The sequence below is a fragment of the Cololabis saira genome, chromosome 22 (assembly GCF_033807715.1).
Source record: "Cololabis saira isolate AMF1-May2022 chromosome 22, fColSai1.1, whole genome shotgun sequence".
Classification (NCBI taxonomy): domain Eukaryota; kingdom Metazoa; phylum Chordata; class Actinopteri; order Beloniformes; family Belonidae; genus Cololabis; species Cololabis saira.
This window is the reverse complement of record NC_084608.1, coordinates 4489188-4510783: the sequence shown is the minus strand read 5'-3', so window position 1 is coordinate 4510783 and position 21596 is coordinate 4489188. Positions and strand designations below refer to the sequence as shown.

Genomic DNA, 21596 nt, shown 5'->3' with positions numbered 1-21596 from the left:
AAGGCTATTTTACAAACCTGATTGACATATGGTTTAAACGACAAATCCTGATCGAAAATAACACCAAGGTTTCTCACAGTTGCACTGGAAGCCATCGCAACACCATCTAATCCCTTCCTAAGATGCTCTGGACCAAGAATGATAACCTCTGTTTTATCTGAATTTAGAAGCAGGAAATTTCTGGACATCCAGTCCTTGATGTCCCTAAGACATGCTTGAAGTTTAACTAACGGTTCTGTTTCATCCGGCTTCATAGACAAGTAGAGCTGCGTATCATCAGCATAACAATGAAAGTGTATGCCGTGATTCTGGATTATACTTCCCAACGGCTGCATGTATAAACTGAACAAGATTGGCCCTAGCACTGAACCCTGCGGAACACCATAACAGACCCTTGACTGTTCTGAAGAAACCTCATGTACATGAACAAACTGGAACCTGTCAGATAGGTATGATTTAAACCAACATAGAGCTGTCCCTTTAATCCCAACAACATGCTCTAACCTGTGCAGTAAAATGCCATGATCTATAGTGTCAAAAGCAGCACTGAGGTCCAGTAGAACCAATATGGACACTAATCCCTTATCTGAGGCCATAAGAAGGTCATTCGTAACTCGAACCAGTGCTGTCTCTGTGCTATGATGCATTCTGAACCCTGACTGAAAGACTTCAAACAGATCATTTCTATACAAATAGTCACATAACTGGCTTGAAACTGCCTTTTCCAGAATTTTAGACACAAATGGAAGGTTGGAAATTGGTCTATAATTAGCTAAGGTGTCTGGGTCAAGAGAAGGTTTTTTAAGTAAAGGTTTAATTACTGCGACTTTTAAAGCGCTTCTTTAAGTCGGCCATCACTTGCGTTGGTTGACCACGTTGAAAGGTTAGCCGTGGTCTGCACCACGTTGTAAGCTGCCCCACCTATGTGCAGAATTGTTGTTGTAGCGACAGTCACCACTGCAGTGTCATCTGCATATTTGATGATGTGGTTGGTTCAGAGTCTGACAGTGCAGTCGTGGGCACGCAGAAAGAAAAGCAGAGGGCTCAGGACACAGCCTTGGGGTGCACCAGTGCTCAGCACAATGACTGGTGATGTTTCTCTGCCCAACTGGTCTGTTAAAATGTTGATATGGGCATGCCCTACTGCCCATTCGTCCCCTCTTTTTGCTTTGGTTTGGGGCTGTAGTGGTTGTGTAGTAGTTGTGTAGTAGTTGTGTCGTAGTTGTGTAGTGGTTGTGTAGTGTTTGTGTTCAGGGTGGTTCTATGTCAGTTTGAGGTGTTTATGGTTGTATTGCATTCATTCCTGTGCTCCCAGCAGGGTTGTGGTTTAGGGTTGTTAATAAACCACAGTCCCTGCTTCGGGGTTGTGTGGTTTAGGGTGATTAATAATGGCCAAGAAGTAGTTTAGGGTTGTTAATAAACAGTTAAATGTTGCTGATAAACCTTTGGGGATGGGGCCATTTGGCATGGATTTTGACATAAAATTTCCTTAAATCACAGCTTAATGAAATTTGAATATGTTGAAGTCCACAGCGTGCCGAGTCGGGTAACATTTGTGTGATGTCTCTACGATAACCTGTTGCCTAGCAACAAGCGTCCAAAGTCAAATGGAATTTATTTTAAATTGAAAGTTAAATATCGCAAAAACCGTAACAATTAGCATGATGAGGTTGTACGGTCCTTTAGTGCCAATAGGGCCGAGTGTTTGTAGATTTGAACGATGTCTCTACGATAAAGTTCGGCCAAGCAATAAGCTTCCGAATTTTCGCTTTTTTTTTTGCTTTTTGGCATCTAGCGTTGCCACAGTAACGCTTTTGACTGAGAAAAGTAATACCCATCGAGGCACGATGGAGATGGCATGCATGGGTGCACGTTGCGGTTTGAGCCGTATTAACGGACGAAAAAAGTGTGCGGAATAATAATAAGAAAAGGGAAACCTTTTCTGTATACTATTATATCGCCTTCATTTTCATGTTTTTCCTCGTTTTTTCGGGCGTGTTTTATTTTTTGGGGATTTTTTTCTTCCACATCAGAGCGGGGTCATGCTGTACACCCGCTGCTGCGCAATGGGACTTTTGCGACTTTAGCTTGTTAGCAAAATGCTAGCAACATTGCCCTTTGGGCCATTCTGGACGATTGCAATATGCATAATTGCATAATAAAAGATGTTTGATTTTGTTGCAACACTAAAGCCATGGAAAAGAGCCTCTTTTTTCCACCGTGCACCTAACGACGGAGAGCACAGAAACACACCCTAAGTCAAGGAAGACTCCTCAGGACTTTCTTCCAGCTGTGGAATTTCAGATCACGTTTCATAGCAAATTCATTTAGAGAACCATTAAATTCCTAAGGGTTCCCATACTTTTTAGCAGCAGTAAATTATGGTGTTTTGCTTGACCTACACCATGAGGTCTACTGCCATGTCCTGGGTCACATGACCATGTAGAAGCACTTATGACACACAATTTTAAAGAATGTTCCTTTGAAACAGCAGCAGAACCATCTGGGAGTGAATCCATGGTGATAAAACACAATCCCTCACATCTGTCTCTGTGAAGTTTATCATCCAGGAACCATCAGAGTTCTCCCCCACCCCCCACGATGAGCCTCTGCTGCAAACATCAGCCTCCTCTATTTCTCTTTAATCCATTTAAATCATGAAGATGAGCGTGCACGTCACCCCCCTGTGTGAATAATGCGAGAAAAACCCTGCAGCGAGGGATCGATGCAGAGGAAGTGTTGGTCATAACTGCAGATATTAGAGGGAGATGCTCTGCTATTGACCAGCTGCTCAGCAGAAGCCAATCAGCTGCAGGGCTCAGTAAGTGAATTAAACTGTGTCTGTGGCCCCCCAGGGCTTAATGAACGAGGCGGGTGCAGCTGGGGCTCTGATCGATTGGGGAGGAGGAGGATGAGGCAGACAGCCTCCTCTTCTTCTTCCAGCTTCACTTCAGAGCGAAGGCGCAGCAGAGAAACATGAGAGGACGGCACTGACGGCACTGGGCTTTTATTTTGAAACAAATCTTCTCAAAAAACATTTGCAATTTTTTTATATACCTTTCACAAAGAAGATGACTCTTCCCCTGGTGATGCTGGGGGTCGTCATGGTGACGGAGGTGATCCAAGTGGAGACTACGCGGGTCATGAGTGGTGAGTGTTTTTGAGATCAGGAACTTTTATATCTGAAATGTTATTGCAACATCACACTATATCATCTGTCATTACTGACCACACGCGTAAAACGATCACTGATGAGACGAGCTAGTCAGTCTCTCATTCCTTCTGTACGACATCAGTACTCATACGTTGCAGTTTTATTAGTTTTAATCTGTTATTTCCATGGTGCAGGAAGCTTTTCTTAACAAACACCTGCTGGACATGAATTAATCTGGGCATTACTTTTAAAGAGGAACGATTTTAAGATATTAGAATTAAACCTGTCACTTACGTTCTGCTTCACAGGCTTGAAAATCTCTTAAGTAATGCTTTGGATCCACTCAGAGTATTAAATCAAACCCCCACTTGGCATGAACCCCCATCAAGATGAAGCCCAGTCATGATTAGTTCCTGTATTTCATTGATGATCTTCCCTTTTACATCAAAACAGTTTGTAGTGTAATGATGACAGCATCATTACTCTTAGACTATATTAAATCCACGGTACATAAATATGTACTGAAATGCCGTGTTCCGCTCTGAATATTCTGACCAAATGGAAATGATAATAGCTGTGTAGGGGATGAAGTGGCATCTAGAGGTGAATCTGTAAACTGCTACCAACAGAAAGGGCCAGCTATCGTCCTGATTGAAATGAGAGTATGTGGGCTTGATAGGAATGACTGGAGCTGTTCAGCTTTGTGGACTGTCCCTCCTGGGCTCCTGTAGCTACAGCAACCATAAGTACCTGTATTAGAACCTGACTAATAGCTTCTTTTTGATTTGTTTTGTTTTATTTGGTTTGAGGGGCGCTGGTGGCTGATTTATTGGATTGATTTTTGTTTTTGATATTATATTCACGGTAAAAATATAAAATGCTATCAAAATTCCATGACCCTCATAAATACTAAGGCTGCGTCCGAAATCACACACTTCCACCCTAATGAGTAGCAAAATGAGTGTGCGAGATTTTTTAGTGCGTCTGAAACATTAGTACGTACTCAATAGTATGTACTATCCATACTCATTCTGGAGAAATGTATTAGTGTGGATTGATGGACACTAGCGGTGTTTGGTTGCTAAGTGCTGCACAGATACTTATGTCATAAGTATAATATTAAGTATAATAATATTATTATATAATATTAATATAATATTCGTATATAATAATATTATATAATGTCATCTTGTTTGGGCCAGAATAAACGGGAAAGAGCAGAGCGGAGCTGCTACTGCTGCTGTGACAGGTTACCATGGTAACAACCCCCCCCCCCTCCCAACGGCAGGAAGTGATGTGTGCACTCTTAATAGTACGTCCAAATTAATGCATACTACTGATATTTACTCAAAAGTGTGCCGAATTTAAGTATACTTTTTAGTATATACTGTTTAGTATGGCATTTCGGACGCACCGTAAGTGTTTGAGGGTTTACTGGAATATTCTGTACTGTTATGGAGGATAATGCAGTTGTAACCTGTTGCCAGAAGTTTGCATCAGGTTGGCATTCCCAGACCATAAGGATGGGGGTGATGGGGGTTCATAAGGATGAAGGTTCCTGGTTTATTCTGAGATAACCAGGATCTTCATATGGTAAAGCTTGTGGGGTGTTAAATAAATTCTGTGTACAAATTGATAATGAATAAGCTGATGATCTGGTTTTCTGGAAGAAGATGATATTATATTGGTCCATATTTCATTCCAGTTAAAATTTGGATCCCAGTCAGGTTTATCCCTTCTCTATATCGCATCTAGGGCTAAAGGTTTATATGACATTTTTAAAATATATTGATATATAGTTGTGGCCACGCCCCTTGTTTTTAACTTGTCTATCAGCTCATACAGGGGATGTTCAGATAACTTTACATCATTAGGTACACCTCGGCCTTAAGTGCAGCCCTAATTTGCAAGTAGAAAAAAAAAGACGTGTTCTGTAAATTAAAACTAAACTAACATCCTCCTCTTAACATCGTTGTGGTAACTTCCTCCTGGTAGTGTTTTTACTGTCCTACATTTGGTTTTAGTCATAAAATATTAAAATGGTCTCAACTTCCGTCATGACAACATCTGCTGTTCAGGAAAGTAAAATAGATCTCATTTAAAATCGTTCGTTATTCAGTAAAAGCATTTTTAATGAACAATTATAAATTTAATTTGGATTCTAAATTTACATTTTATAAAAGCATTCACACATTTTCAATATAAACCTGTGACAATATACTTGACGGATTAATATGTATAGATTGGTGGGGAAATATGACCTTCATTAAAATGCAGCGTATTGGTAAAATATGTATAATAATTCATTATTTTTTCATCAACAACCTTTGTTTTTACTGAAACCCTGAAATTTTGTTAAAATTCTGAAGCTTTGAAAACTGTATCTGGGATATAAAACCTGCCTTAAACCCCCTGAAATCATCACTTAATTTCTAATATTTTGATAGGTGTATTTGATTTTTGTTTCCGTGTCTTAACATCATGCCGTCTTCAGTATATTGCTCTCGCCGGTGAAATCTGGAAATCACCACAAACTCAGTCTTTTCTAATAATCTCAACAAGTGAAATAGTGGAAGAGGAGTGAAAGTGAAAGAGGATTTATAGAGATTATTGATTGATAGAAATGTGAATATCAGGGTTCATAATGCATTAGAACCTGTATGGACTGTATGGTCGGGATACCCGGGCCTGGCGGAGCTCGCCGTGCAGCCTGGGGCGCCTTCTGGCGGTGCTGGACCCCTCCGGGAAGGGGGAAACGGTGCGTGATTGTGTGTCTGTGTCGGTGAGAATGCGGTATGGAAGGGTCCTGCCATGGAGGATTCGGGCCTCCATTGGCAGGACATCAAAACTTAATAATTTATCATTATTATATTATACAAAGATGGTTATTATTATTATTATTATTATTATTAGTAGTAGTAGTAGTAGTATTATTAGTATTATTATTATGTATAGTATATCATATTATTATTAGTATAGATATCGGATAGGTGAATGGATGAATGAATGGGATGCCTGGGTCTGGGGCCCTCCGTTGTCGGGCCTGCACGGGTGTCGCCTTGTTGGGGGGTTCCCTCTCTCCGGGCCCGTCTCCGGTCCCCCCCGCTGCCTCTGCGGCGGGGCACCCCTCTGGTCTTGGAGGGCCACTTTCGTGGGGGGCGGGTGCGCCTGCCCGCGTCGGCGGCCGGGGGGGGCTCGCAGGCGGTGGGTTGCCTCCCTCCTACTTCTCCCCTCTGTGGGGTTGCCGGTGGCCTGGGTTCCGGTTGGTTTATTACACACACACACACACACACACACACACACACACACACACACACACACACACACACACACACACACACACACACACACACACACACACACACACACACAGTCACAGTCACTTAGTCACACGCATATACACACACACACACACACACACACACACATGATCATATACATACACACACACACACATAGACATACACACTGGCTTGTTCACCTGCATGCTGGCTCTCTAGTTTTTGGGTTTAGGTAGCGGTAGCGGTAGCTTAGCTCAGACTGCAATCAGATCTCAAGATTTAGGTCGATTGCTGTTATTGTTTTGGTTGGCTCCGTGCCGGTTTCGTGTTTTGTTTGTGGTTTTTTGTTGCAGATTTCCAGTGCTTGACGTGTGTTTCCGTGTGTTCCTGCTTCCTGGATTGGCAGTGGATGTCGTCACCCCCCCCCCCCCCCCAACAAAAAAAAAAATAATAATCACTGGGTTTGTATGTGTATATTTATGTATGTGTACGCATATGTATGCGTATATATATGTATATATATTAAATATAGTAATAATGCACATATATATACTTTTGGTTTCTACCGTCATGGTATCAATCATTAATATGTGTGCAGACAAGGGAAAAAAAAAAAAATAAATAAATAATCTGTATGGACTATAACCAGTACTCGAGTTGTAAAAAAGAATCAGGGGGGATGGTGGATTTTATCATATGGGGACAGATAATTTGTGCTGATTACAAATAATATAATATATTACAAATAATAGCAGTGACCAAAACAGCTGCAGAAATACTGCAGGAATGACATAGCAGCAGTTAAATGCAGCCTTCTGTAAGCTTTAAATATCCACTGGGCTTACATCAAATACATCAAAACACAACAATGAAAAACACTTTTCTGAACTTATCAATATGACTCTGTCCTTCACAGGATAAGTAAAATGGATCACTGCAAAAACTCTAAATCTTAACAAGAATATTTGTCTTATTTCTAGTTAAAATGTCTCATTTTAGTAAAAAAAATCTCATTACACTTAAAACAAGACTCATCACTGGCAAAAAAACAACAATTTTCACCTGTTTCAAGTAGATTTTCACTTGAAATAAGTAGAAAAATCTGCCAGTGGAACAAGATTTTTTTGCTTGTAATGAGAAGATAAATCTTGTCCCAAATAGCAGTAAAACCACATTCATTGATGAAATGACATAAGGGATGGAAAGGGGGGATGGCAGTTTTACAGGGGGGATGATTTGGACCGTTTTTATTTCAGGGGGGATGCCACCCCCCCTCATCCCCCCTCATCCCCCCTCAACTCCAGTACTGACTATAACCCAGTATGATTAGAAGTGACAGCTGAGAGACAAGACGCAGCAGCAGGATGAAGAAGTCCTGGTTGTTAGTCTGATCCAGACCAGGTTAGCTGTTAGGAACCTCCACAGTAACTAATCCAGGGCTTCTTTCAGGAAATGGACTCAAGGCTAGATCCAGCCGGGATGAGTGCCATGTCTTGGTTTAATCCCTGATCTTTATACAACAGCCCTCACATCACTGATTCTTCCTTCTTCATCCTCGTGCAGATGGCCTGAAGCTGCAAATTCTTCATTTTGATGTTAATTAACTTCAGAGGGAAGAAAAAACACTACATCGTAAGAGTTTTCTGTAAAACAGAGGGTGCAGCATCTTTTAGACATGATGGCTGCTCGTTTTCCACCATTGCTCCACTTACAGTGGGACCTGATCTATGCTGATATACTGATGTGTATCAGTCAGGCTGGAAGCTGCTGCTGTAGTGGCTAATTATGGGATACAGCCTATGAGTTAGATCAGCGAGTGCGTTTACATGGGAAGTTTAATTAGGGCCCGAGCACTTACAGTGTGAAGGCCCTATTGTATCTGTAGGAATTTTTTCTTTCTTTCTTTTTTTTCTTTCTTCTTCTGACGAAATGAGGGCCTTTTTTCCCCCTAAACGTGCCCAAAAAGTCACCAAATTTTGCACCAAGCCAGGCCTGGCGAAAAATTTGATATTTACAGTTTTTTCCAATTGCTAACACACTAAAATGACATGCATAGAACAATTATTTAAACTGACACACAGAGAGCAAAACCTCTTCTCAAGTCTCCAAAACTCTAAACACATTTTCTGCTTTACGCACATTTTGCAATTCAAAATGGCACTTTTTAAATGCACTGGACACGGTTCTCTAGATAAGACACAACAATCTGACATAAAGTCACATGTTTGCCATTTCAAAACACTGCCATTCAAAATGACCCTGCATGAGCTAATTGGCCAACACATGTGCCACCTGGCCAAACACCTCAATGGTTAATTGTTACCACTTCAATCAGGAAGTAAGCACTATAAAAAGACCACAGGTGAGCACCTTTTTCTTGGAAGAACAATGGAAGACGTTGCAGAGAGAGGAAGAGGAAGAGGAAGAGGAAGAGGAAGAGGAAGAGGGAGGGTGAGAATGAGAATGAGAGGGGGAGGAAGAGTGAGAGGTAGGGGTAGAGGAGGTCATGGCCAAAGAAGACAACAACTTTCGAATGAAATCAGAGCAACCTTAGTTGATCATGTCATCAACCATGGGCTGACAATGCGAGAGGCTGGACAGAGAGTGCAGCCCAACTTGAGCCGTTTTACTGTCGCCTCTGTCATCCGGACATTTAGACTGGAGCACAGGTATGTAACCAAACTTTCTTTCACACTATGTAGTACACCGCATGTCATAGTGTATCAGTTGGGTGACACCTGTTTACTTCATGAATGGCTGATGCCATATACTAACTGTACAAGTTTCCTGTACAATTTACTCTACTGTGGGGGAAATATCCTTAGGCTGCATTGTCCAAGCCCTATATTTTAGTTTTTTTGTTTTTCTAAAGGACTGAGAGACGCTACCATGGTGGAGGAAGGGGCCAAATGTTCACCGGGGTACAGGAAGCTGCCATTGTAAACTTGGTTTTGGAAAATAATGAAATCAGATTACGGGAAATTCAAAGCCACATCATCCAAGACAACACCATATTCAACAACATTCAACGTGTCAGTCTTTCCACATTGGCTCGCATTCTCAAGCGAAACCAAATCGGAATGAAACAACTTTATAAGGTGCCTTTTGAGAGAAACTCTCAAAGAAACAAAGAGCTCAGACGAGCGTATGTGGATGTAAGTACAATATTGACTGCAGTACACTACATGCAACATTTTTTCCCAGTGTACTGGATAACACCAAATTGACTGCTTTTTTGGTTTTTGTTTTCAGAGAGTACTGGAAATGGATGCTCATGCAATCCCACATGAGTTCATCTTTATAGATGAGGCTGGGTTCAACCTAGCAAAGACCAGAAGAAGGGGAAGAAACATCATCGGCCACAGAGCCATTATAGATGTTCCTGGCCAACGTGGTGGGAACATCACAATGTGCGCTGCCATCTCCAGTACGCATGGTGTCCTCCACCGTCATGCCAACCTTGGACCATACAACACAGCCCAAATTCTCACATTTCTGGACAGACTCCACAACATTCTCATACCACCAGAGCGTATGAATGATGCAGACCATCAAAGAAACCGGTACGTTGTAGTATGGGACAACGTGAGCTTTCATCGTGCAGCCCCAGTCCAAAACTGGTTTGCTGACCACCCAGCATTTCTCGTGCAATACCTCCCACCATACTCGCCATTTCTGAACCCCATAGAAGAGTTCTTTTCGGCATGGCGGTGGAAGGTATACGACCAGCAGCCCTTTGTGCGCATGCCTCTTGTACAGGTTATGGAAGAGGCATGTGACGAAATTGATGTGGGTGTGATTCAGGGATGGATAAGGCACTCAAGGCGCTTCTTCCCTCGATGTCTGGCAAGAGAAGATATTGCCTGTGATGTGGACGAGGCGTTGTGGCCAGACCCAGCTGTGCGGCAAGATGCTGCCTAATTATTTTTCTTGCCTCTTTTTTTTCCAACATTTTTTCTGCACACTTCTTCTGCAGTTTTCTTTTTCAGTGTACTGTTTTTTGTGAGGATATTTTTGTTCATTCCAATGTATGACTTGTTTGGTGAAAAATTAAAAAAATAAATGTTTCAACAGCATATGAGTGTATCCGCAAATATTTCTGTGCATGAGAACAATCTGAAGAATTCTCTACAATCTGAACTATTTTAGCATACTAAAGATGAGAGTGCTTTACATTATACCAAACGGTGTGTAGTTGGTTAGACAAAAATCTGGTAACATGAATGGAGTGTGTGCCATGTGGTGCAAAAGTTTGATTTTGATAATGCTATATGTAGTTTTGGTTGCAGTGCTTCATTTTGCAGGATATATGAGGTATTTTGCAGTTTGGGTGTGTGGTTTTGTGAATTGTGTTAAAGGTATTGTGACATCATTTTTAACATGCTTTTAACACTATTAAAAGTCTTGGCCAACATCCCTCAAATGTGTCTAAAAGAGTGTAACAAGAAAAACTTCACTCTTAGTACTCTTTTCCTGGCTTTTTATTACAGTGTTTTTTTGCGCCGTGAAAAATGCTTCCTTTCCCCCCTTTCCTGTCAATCATTGCTCCGCTCCTCCTCCAAACCTCCTCCAGCCCAACCATACGCTCACAGCGGCGTCGGAGCGACAGGCGAAGCATGCACGGAAGAGCAGCAGGGAGAACCACAGCAAACAATCATAAAAATAAAGGCATGCAAGCAGCACTGTCCCCTTATCTTAAGTCCAGTCAGTGGCCGCGGGTCTTCTTAGCAGTTTTCCTCCGGTGATTAGAACAAAAGACGCTCTAAACAGCTCCGTGTTAAGCCTCATTTATGGTTCCGCGTTAAATCGACGCAGAGCCTACGCCGTAGGGTTCAGCGTATGGTGCGCGTCGCAGCGTAACCCTACGCCGTAGGTTCTGCGTCGGTGTAACGCGGAACCATAAATCAGCCTTTATGGTGCGCTGGAGAGGAGGCAGGGAGCTGGGTGGAGGGGGCGGTGATTTAGCGGGCCGTTACGTAACGGCCCGCCACCAAACCACATGCGCCGTTTTTGCACAGTTATGCGGAAAATCCCAGAAAGCACACAATACACTGAATGTTAAAAGTTCGTTGTTTTTTGGGTGTAATTGATGTCAAGACACCCAACAAAACACAAAAAATCAAGAAAAATTTGTTTTTCATGTCACAATCCCTTTAAGTATTTTGATAAAACCAGCCTAGTTTGCAAAATTGTGTTAGCAATTGGAAAAAACTGTAATGGTTTGCATTAATGGGCGTGGCAAAATGGCTCAACAGCGCCACCTAGAAAACTTTGTGCCTCAATCCCCACAATACGGTTTGACGTACATGCACGAAAATCGGTACACACTTGTATCATGTCGCAACTTAAAGAAAAGTCTCTTGGCGCCATGGCCGAAACCAAACAGGAAGTCGGCCATTTTGAATTAATTGTGTCATTTTGGCACTGCAAATAAAATAAACGCTGAAAATATAAAGAAACCCCGCTGCAAATAAAATAAACGCTGCTGCAAATAAAATAAAAAAACGACGCAAATAAAGCAACAACGGTGAATTAGTGAATTACCGGGGGCTATTTTTGCTGATGCACCGGTGTTTTTTAAGTGAGAGGAGAAGATGAAAAAAATGACACGTAGCGACGTTGAACACTAACCCTTTCACTTATTTTCTCATTCGTTCTTCTTATTCCTCGCTCTTCTTATTTCTTCCTTTTCACTTACGTCCTCTTCTTCTTCTCCTCTCATGTAAAAAACACTGGTGCATCAGCAAAAATAGTCCCCGTTGTGGCTTTTTTTTTTTTTTGCGTCGTATTTTTTTAACTTGCAGCGGCGTTTATTATTTTATTTGCAGCGGGGTTTGTCATTATTTGCAGCCTTACTTTAATTTGCAGCGTTTGTTTCTGTTTGCAGCGTTACTTTTACTTTCAGCAACGGAGGGTCTCGGCCACAATACTTTTCACTGGCTGAACCCCCAAAACGAAAGCCTTACCACCTGTTGTACACCAACACTCTCAGTGCCTTTTTTAAGAAATTAGGCTTTGCTTCGTCTTTTTTTTCCACTCTTTTCTGCATGTTCATAGCAAACCCAAACCGTCCTGAAGTCTCAAAGTCCGGTCAGTTTCCTGCTGGAAGTTTCCCAGAACTACTGGAGTACTGCAAGTACTCATAGCAAATAAACAGTGCATCACTTACTGTGTTCTATATTTAGTTAAAAGTGGTCTCAGAAATGGCCTGCGTGGTTTATTTCACCATCAGATTTGATGGTCAAAGAAACAAGTGACGTAGTGTTTAAATGTTCACATGGGATTGGGCCAGGATTCAAACCCCTGATTTTCTGACTGACAGATGATCGATCCACCACCTGAGCAACAGCTGAGTATCCCTGCATCACATCACAACTCTGAATCAATCGTCTCATACAAGTGATTAACACCTGAATAAAAACATCTGTCTGCCTGTGATTGTTGCACAGAGGTTTTTCAGAGTGAAATAGCTTCAACAGTTCACTTAAATAGGACTTCAACAGAACCTCAGGACCTCAGAGTGTTGCCTAGCAACCCATCTGAGATGGACGGAGGGTTGGATACCTACTGAATTCTCCCTCCGACCACCCCATTGTCAGCTGTCTGCATCTGTCTATACAGTCATCCCTGTAGTGCACCAGTTAGCCATTGTGTCTGTGTCTCTCCTCTCTCTGTTCTTCATTCTCTCTGTCTGTTTTCTCTTTTCCTGCTCTGCCCAGCTGGTCTCCAGCAGGAGGTTTCCCCTTATGATCCAGGTCCTGGTCCAGGTTTCTTTCCTCCTAAAGGGGAGTTTTTACCTGCCATAGTTTATGTAATAATTGCTTGGGGGTCATGTTCTGGTCTCTGAGAAGATCCTGGAGAAAACTTGTGTTGTAATAGAGCAGGGGTCGGCAACCCGCGGCTCTAGAGCCGCATGCGGTTCTTTAGTGGGTCCTGGAGCTTTTTCAAAAATGTTATACCTTTTTTTCCTTTTTTTATTTTTTTTCTCTTTTTTTCCCTTTTCTCTCTTTTTTTCTTCCTTTTCTTCTTTTTTTTTCCTTTTTTTCTCTTTTTTTCTTCCTTTTTCCTTTCCTTTTTAATCTCGACATTTCGACTTTTTCCTCGACATTTCGACTTTTTTCTCAAGATTGTACTTCAACATTAATCTTGACATTTCGACTTTTTTCTCGAAGTGCATAATGAAAAAAAAAAAATCTCCCCCCAGTTATAACTAATATAGAAACATGCAGCATGTGTTGTCTTCATTCTAAGGCTGATACAAGACTTTTCATTTTTTTGCGGCTCCAGACATATTTGTTTTTTGTGTTTTTGGTCCAATATGGCTCTAAAACATTTTGGGTTGCCGACCCCTGTAATAGAGGCTTTACAAATACAATTGAATTGAATGGAAGATGTTGTTGACCTGCAGCAGAAATGGACCACTTCATGAAATCTATAATATGGAACGATTGACTTTTTCTTTGAGACATGCTAACAAGAAAGGTGAAAAATACTGGGAAAAATGGAAGTCCTATTTGAACCTGAAATGATTTTCTGTATATGTTTGGCAGAAGAAATATGCCATTGTTCTTTTTATTTTCCCTCTGCACAAAAAGAATGGACTTTTGAGTTACGAAAGAATGGGAGACATCTTCCTTGGTACGGAACGCTTAGGATCTACAAGAAACAGAGTGAAGGAGCTAAAATCCTCTAGCACCACAATCGGCACACATGGACACTAAGGACCCAATATATTTTGATAAAAATGTAACCCAGACCCATCCAATCTTGTGTCTACAATATGCATTTCTATACACCTGTGATGACCCTGTCTGTCTTATGTTTTGTTTTTGTTGAAAAACTAAATAAAAATAAAATATAAAGAAAAAAAGAAATGGACCACTTCCTGAAAATGCTTTCGCTAAGGTGTTTCAGGTGGTTGCTAGGATACAGATTTAAGTCTTCTGGTGCAGACATGTTTCTGAGTCATTACACCTCTTCCTGAACAAAACCTATTCTTCATTGCTGATTTATCCATTGCGTGGGAACAGGTCCACCTCATCTGTCGGCCCGTGCGCTGAGGACAGATGATCAGACGGGCTGAGGGAGTTGTACGTATATGGAGCTCTTTGGAAGCTTTGCAGCAAAGTGATGATTGTGCAGAAGAGAATCCAGCTAATCACTTAAAGTAGCTCTGAGGACATTTATACCAGAGTGTGTTAATCACTGCTACACACACACACACACACGCTGCATCAGCAGTGATGTGGTTCAGGTCAGAAACACTGTCAGCATCACAGTGACGGATGGGGTAACAGGAGGGCGTGGTTCTGTGTCTCCCAGGTCAAAGGGTGTGTTTGGACGACGCCGAGCGGCCCTGCTACAAGATCGCCTACTTCCATGACGTGTCGAGCCGCGTCTCGTTCATGGAGGCGTGGGAGGCCTGTGAGATGGACGGAGGGTCACTGCTGAGCATCGACAACGCCAGCGAGCAGAGGGACATCGAACACCTGCTGCAGGTGAGGGTTGTGCAGGGTCATGCTTCTCATGAACTAGTTCAAAGTTCAGTTCACATAGTTTAAAAATGAACAGTTCACGTTCATAGTTCACCATTTTCATTTTGAACTAGTTCAAATTCAGTTCATTTCAATATGTTTAGGTGAGAAGTACGAATGAAACGCCCCCCTATCCTAAAACTGTTCACCGTTTACCAGTGGTCTTCAACCCTGGTCCTCGGTAGGGATGGGAATCGAGAACCGGTTCTTGTGAAGAACCGGTTCCCAGTGTTTCAATACCTTGGAATCGTTTGCCTTTTTCTCAAACGATTCCCTTATCGATTCCAGTGGGCGCGAATGACGTCACCAAGCACGTTGTGCAACGTGCGCATTCGCGCCCAGCAGGAAAACACGGGGACAAAGCGGCATAAACGCTCGAAAGTTTGGTTACATTTGACCAAAAAGGATGACAACAGGGCAACAATAATTGCAATGTGGACATTTCCACAAAGGGGGGAAACTGTTAGGACTCGGCCGGCTGATGCGCTGGGAGCGCGGAGTCGGCCGGCATGTGGTAAGGCTTATTTATGGTTCCGAGTTACACCAACGCAGAGCCTACGGCGTAGGGTACGCAGCGACACGCACTGTACGGCGTACAAAGATATAAAACAAAGTTGATACTAAAATTGTTTGTTCTCCTTTTTTCCAAATGTGAATCGATAAGAGAATCGATAAAGAATCGAATCGTTAAGCAGAATCGAAAATGGAATCGGAATCGAAAAAATCTTATCAATTCCCATCCCTGGTCCTCGGGACCCTGTCCTGTGTGTTTTAGATGTTTCCCTGCTTTAGCACCCTGGTAAAAATGATTGTGTCATTAACAGACTTGTGCAGACCTGGATGACAAGCTGATGACGACCATTAATTACAATCAGGTGTGATGATGCAAGGAAACATGTAAAACATGCAGGACAGGGTTGGAGACCCCTGCTGTAAACTATCATGTATTGTCCTAGTGGCTTTTCTTGGTCTTTCCTGATCACTTTGTTTGATTGTCAAGGACTTGCAGATATTTTCTCACACTGGACGGATGTTTTAACTCCACATGACGTTTCAAATTTGAAGTTGACGAGGCAGAAGCTCGGACTAGTTTTCTCAGCGCAGGTGGACATAATTTGTACAGAAAGGTTAGATTTTTACCGTCGGACTCTTTGGGAGACGATGTGTAAAATTCCTGCAGATAATGATAAGGATCATCATCTGATGCCTCGCTGACGCTGCGTCTGCAACGTCTCTCTCTTCACTGATCATGTAAAGATGCACCAGGCTCGGGCCGCCGTTGCTATGGAGATGGTGCCCGTTGTTACGCTAGTGTGCACTGCATTGTGGGTAATGTAGTGTGAAGTCGTCGTCTTGTCAAGTATTTTAAATGTGCGCACCGCCTACTGGTGAAATGAGGAGGATTATTCCGTAATAATGGGACCTAAACAGTGAAGCTGAAACTCACATAATCTGAACAGTTCAAGTTCCAGTTCATGATCTGCAGAATGAACAAGTTCACGTTCTAGTTCTTTATTTGCAAATATGTTGTGTTCAGTTCAACGTTCTCACAGAAATGAACCTGTTTAATGAACGCGTTTATTTGAACTCGTTGATGCACAACACTGCTGCAGGTGAGACTCACACCTGTGTCCTCACCTTCTCCTCCCATTCCCCCTAAACTCCTGCTCCTGGTCTCCAGGCCATGCGCTCCGGTGCAGTGGGGATGGCAGGAAGAGGTGGCGGGATCGCCGACGGAGACTTCTGGATAGGTCTGAAACGAGTGGATGGAGGTGAAAGGACTCGTGCAGAGCTGGGGGGCTCCTTCACTTCCTGTCCGCAGCTGTACCAGTGGACCGACGGCAGCGTGTCCTCCTTCAGGTGAGTGTGATGTCACCACAACTCCATGTGACGTTCCTCATCCACTGAGAACATCTAGGAACTATCAGCATCAAGTACCCACCAGGCTCTAGAGAACCATCAGCTTCTAGGGAACCATCAACACCTAGGAACCATCAGCTTCTAGAGAACCATCAGCTTCTAGGGAACCATCAACACCTAGGAACCATCAGCACCTAGGAACCATCAGCACCTAGGGAACCATCAGCACCTAGGAACCATCAGCACCTAGGGAACCATCAGCACCTAGGAACCATCAGCACCTAGGGAACCATCAGCACCTAGGAACCATCAGCACCTAGGGAACCATCAGCACCTAGGGAACCATCAGCACCTAGGAACCATCAGCACCTAGGGAACCATCAACTTCTATGGAGCCATTACCACCTATGAAACACCGGCTTCTAGGGAACCATCAGCACCTAGGAACCATCAGCACCTAGGAACCATCAGCACCTAGGAACCATCAGCACCTAGGGAACCATCGGCACCTAGGAACCATCAGCACCTAGGGAACCATCGGCACCTAGGGACAATCAGCACCTAGGAACCATCAGCACATATGAACCATCAGCTTCTAGGTAACCATCAGCACCTAGGAAATGCCAGATTCTAGGGAACCATCCGCTTCTAGAAAACCATCAGCTTCTAGGTAACTATCAGCACCTAGGAACCACCAGCTTTTATGGATCCATCAGCACCTAGGGACATTCAGTTTCTAGAGAACCATAAGTATATAGGAACCATCAGCCTCTATGGAACCATCAACACCTAGGAACTATCTAAATATCTTCCCCTCTCAACTATCTTTTCTCCTGCATGGCCCTAATACTGTTATGTAGTGTTATAGTCACAATTTTAGCTGCAGATAGTTCTTCATCACGTCATTCTTCATGATTTAACCGCGAGACTTGCACCAACACTGTAAAGGAAATGTGACTATTATGGTGACGATGATGCAGGAACTGGTACTTTGACGAGCCGTCCTGTGGAGGGGAGGCCTGCGTCGTCATGTACCATCAGCCCACTGCACTTCCTGGTCTGGGCGGGGCTTATCTCCACCAATGGAACGACGACCGTTGCAACATGAAGCACAACTTCATCTGCAAGTATGAGCCAGGTAACGCCAGCCCATCACACTCAGCACCTGACGCAGGTGGTGCTCTTTATTTATGCTCCACTGTCCTGCAGAGAGCCACCTGGTGAAGGAGCACGGAGACACACCTGGGGGGCGGCACACAGGTGAGCAGAGCTTTGGAGTCATTCCTTCATTTCCTTTATTTTCAGGCCATGAGCTCAGCTGTAAGAAATCGAGGCTGGTCTCAGTGTGAGGCCTCAGAGCTGGGCCTTAAAGTTCAAATTAAGGCTCCCTGTTCACACCTTTTCCACCAAGCAAACATAGGACTGTGGCCCAACAGTGCGTTTGTGTTTGTGTGCCCTCAGCAGTGACTGCAGGTGGAGACGTGGTCACTGCAGGGGATGAGGACATCCCACCAAACATCACAAAGGCTGGAGCTTCAGGTAAGGGCCCCTATGACGTGTAACCTGCTGTGACATCACTCCGGTCTCATGTGGGCGTGACCTCTGTGTCTCTTCAGGGATGTTGCTGCTATACGTCGTCATTCCTACAATCCCACTGCTGCTGCTCATCCTGGTGGCTTCTGGGACGTGTTGTTTCCAGACGCTGAGCCCGAGGTAAGAGAAAAGCAGAAGGACTCCACATCCCAGCATCCTCCTCTGCTGCCGACAGCCAGAACCCTTAGAACAGCTGCCATCCGTCAGTGATGATGGTTGGTTGTAACCAGTACTCCAGTTAAAAAATATATAAATATATAAACTGCTCCGCTACACGCCGGGATGATGCCGGTCTGGATGTAGCCCAACGGACAGCCTGGAAGTACTCTTGTGCGCTGAGAGGGGACTTTTCTTTGCCTTTACTCTTTAGGTACATTTAGGGGCAATCCCAATACACCCCCTACTTTCTACCACTAGCCCTAAAATTTAAGCCCCACATTTTTAGGGCCCTTGTAATCTTCCCAGGGCCCTGTCCCAATACTCCCAATACACCCACTACTCCTACTTTTCAGCACCACCCCTAAATGTAGCTTGCTACGTCACTGCGTGGTTTACGTTCGGGTACGTAAGCGACTACGTAGTTACGTTTGCACAAACGTCACACCATATCAGGAAGCCCAGAGCTAAAAGCTGTTTTAATTTCAGCTGTAGCGCTGTTAATATGCCACTTTATTAAGTTTTAATATTTTTTCAGGCGTAAAAGTAACCGTTAAGATCCCCAACCTGGGCTCAGTTTATCCAAATAACGCCTGTTAAGAAATTTGATCCGAAAATTTCGAGATGAGAAGAGCAGCCGGCTCGGGAGCTGATCTATGGTTCTGCGCTAAATCGACACAGAGTCTACGGCGTAGGGAACAGCGTACTGAGCGCGTCGCCCCGTACCCTACGGCGTAGGCTCTGCGTTGGTTTAACGCGGAACCATAAATCAGCCTTTATTCTGGCGAGATCTGAAAAGACTTCGCAACAACGGGCAAGCGAGTGATTATGTACATTCACTGAGTGAATATTATGAAAGTAAAATATATATTTCTCACTAGAAATGTAATCAAAATGCATTTTTATGCAGAAACTAACTCAAAATATTGATTTTATTCACTAAAAAATAGGAAATGTCCGCCATGTTTTTTTTTTTTCTGATTCAGTCCGCAAATGATGACGAAAAGCATTCTGGGAAATTTTTCTGGCCCTCGGTCAGCTAGTCAGCATCTGAAACCCCTCGCTCTGTAGGGCTAGATTGATCCCCACTAGCCCTACATGCAAAGAGGAATTGGGACACCACTACCCTCACGGGAAGGCGCAAAATTTAGGGGTAGTGCTGAAAAGTAGGGGTAGTGGGGGATTGGGACTGGGCCTTAAACCACTTGAGGATGTTGTTATTACCTGTCCTGACATTAGTCCAGACCTGGTTTCAGCGTCCTGGTTCTGCACGTCCTGTCACCTTCTGAAACAAGAGTTCAGAGGACAGCTGTGTGCATGCACGCGTGCAGTCTTCTGCGTCTGTCTTTTCAGTAAAACCCGTTTCAGGCTGGAAGTGTTTTCAGACGCTCGGCTCAGGAATGTGGTTTTGCATAAGTAGGGCCGTTTAAACATGAGCACTGATGATGTCATCCACTCCCTCCCCACAGAAACCCGCGCACCAAGACCGCCGCCCCCCACTCCAACCTGTGGATCTCCCAAACCTCGCCCAAAGCTGACACCATGGAGGTGTGACATCACCGCTCTGCCACGGCGTCACACCACAGAGTCCTTTAACTGACACTTCCACTTCCTGTTTGACTGTGGACCCTTCCCCGTCTCCTTTCCTTCTGCTGCTCCTTTGCTTTCGTCTCCTCTCTCATCCAGTCTGTATTGTCTCTGTCTGTCTGTCCTCGTGTCCCTCCCCCCGCCATTGATTAAACACATGTACCGTATTGGCCCGAATAGAAGACGGTGTTTTTTGCATCGAAATAAGACTGAAAAAGTGGGGATCGTCTTACATTCGGGGTCTAGACGTTATACCCATCACAACGCTAGATGGAGCCAGGCCAAAACCAACCCCTGTCATGAAGAAGAAAAATAAAAAATAACGGTAAGAAAGAAAAGAAAAAGATAAAATGGAGAAACGTAGCGACAATCTGGAGAAAAGTGGGTGGAAGATCGACAGCTGAGGAGAAGTTATGATGCAAACTTCAACATGATGGTGTTGGGACTCAGCGGGCTGTCGGCGCGTGGCCGGCGACGACCGGGCCGCGAAGGAAAGCGGAGGCAGAGTCTTCAAACAATTGCAAATCTGCTGTGAAACATGGTGTAACAGATGTACTGTCATTATTTTCTGTAGCCTATAAAAATTGAATTTGGTGTTCAAAAAGTCTTTTTTTCAAACTTGAAAAAAAAAGACGGGGAATGAATTGTCCAATCACATTAGATTAAAACAACATACGAGTCACAATACTGATCGCTGATTCGTTGCTGATAACTGAGTTTCTGGGACGCACACTATTGCGTCCCTTTACCAATCTAATTCAAACAATTAACAGATCCTCAGGTCACCTGCTTATCAAATGTTGGAGAGTTTACACTGGATTCTGTTTGACCGGCGCCCCGTAGGTACTTCTGGAAGTAAATAATATAAAATAAAAAACATTTTGGAACCAAATAAATATTTAAACAACATTTAATTACCATTGACACTCACCCACAGACTAAATAACAATGACGAAATAACACTGTCTTTTAATATGCACCTTACATGTTTTTTCTTTTTATTTTATTTTATTCTTCATCTCTTGATTTGATGGCGGCGCCCTAGCGCCCTCTACTGACCAGCTGGTCCTCACTCAGACCAAGAGACCTGAGTCCTTACTATGGTCATATTCTGGTCTCTGGAAAGCACCTAGAGACGTTTTCTGTTGTAATACGCTGTATAAATAAAATGTAATTGAATTAATGCACTATTTCTTCACGCTGCCTAAGTTAAATCCTGCATGCATGCAGGTCAGGTTCTTGCAGCAGCAACCAAGACAGTAGACAGGTACCAACCCATTTTATTTACAGGCGGAGAACGCCAGGCTGGCAAATCAGATGGAGCAAGTATGAGCTGATGAAGCAGGACCAGAGGAGGCAGAGCCGGCAGAGAGGGCTTCTCTGTACAAGGTTTTAAAGGATGTCTGAAACACCACTTCATTTTTGTTTTGT

At 43.4% G+C, this 21596-nt stretch overlaps 2 protein-coding genes across 2 annotated transcripts; both read left to right on the top strand.

Moving 5' to 3' along the window:
- Window positions 1-2966: 2966 nt before the first annotated feature.
- chodl (chondrolectin) lies at window positions 2967-20576 on the top strand. Its single transcript, XM_061713542.1, has 8 exons — window positions 2967-3150; window positions 14758-14933; window positions 16651-16829; window positions 17810-17967; window positions 18039-18089; window positions 18291-18368; window positions 18446-18542; window positions 20048-20576. Exons 1-8 carry the CDS (start codon window positions 3072-3074, stop codon window positions 20130-20132), a joined length of 903 nt encoding a protein of 300 aa, XP_061569526.1. The 5' UTR covers window positions 2967-3071; the 3' UTR covers window positions 20133-20576.
- On the top strand, window positions 9303-10436 carry LOC133423647 (uncharacterized). Its single transcript, XM_061713913.1, has 2 exons — window positions 9303-9590; window positions 9688-10436. The coding sequence occupies exons 1-2, from the start codon at window positions 9345-9347 to the stop codon at window positions 10354-10356; spliced, it is 915 nt and encodes a 304-aa protein (XP_061569897.1). The 5' UTR covers window positions 9303-9344; the 3' UTR covers window positions 10357-10436.
- Window positions 20577-21596: the final 1020 nt, after the last annotated feature.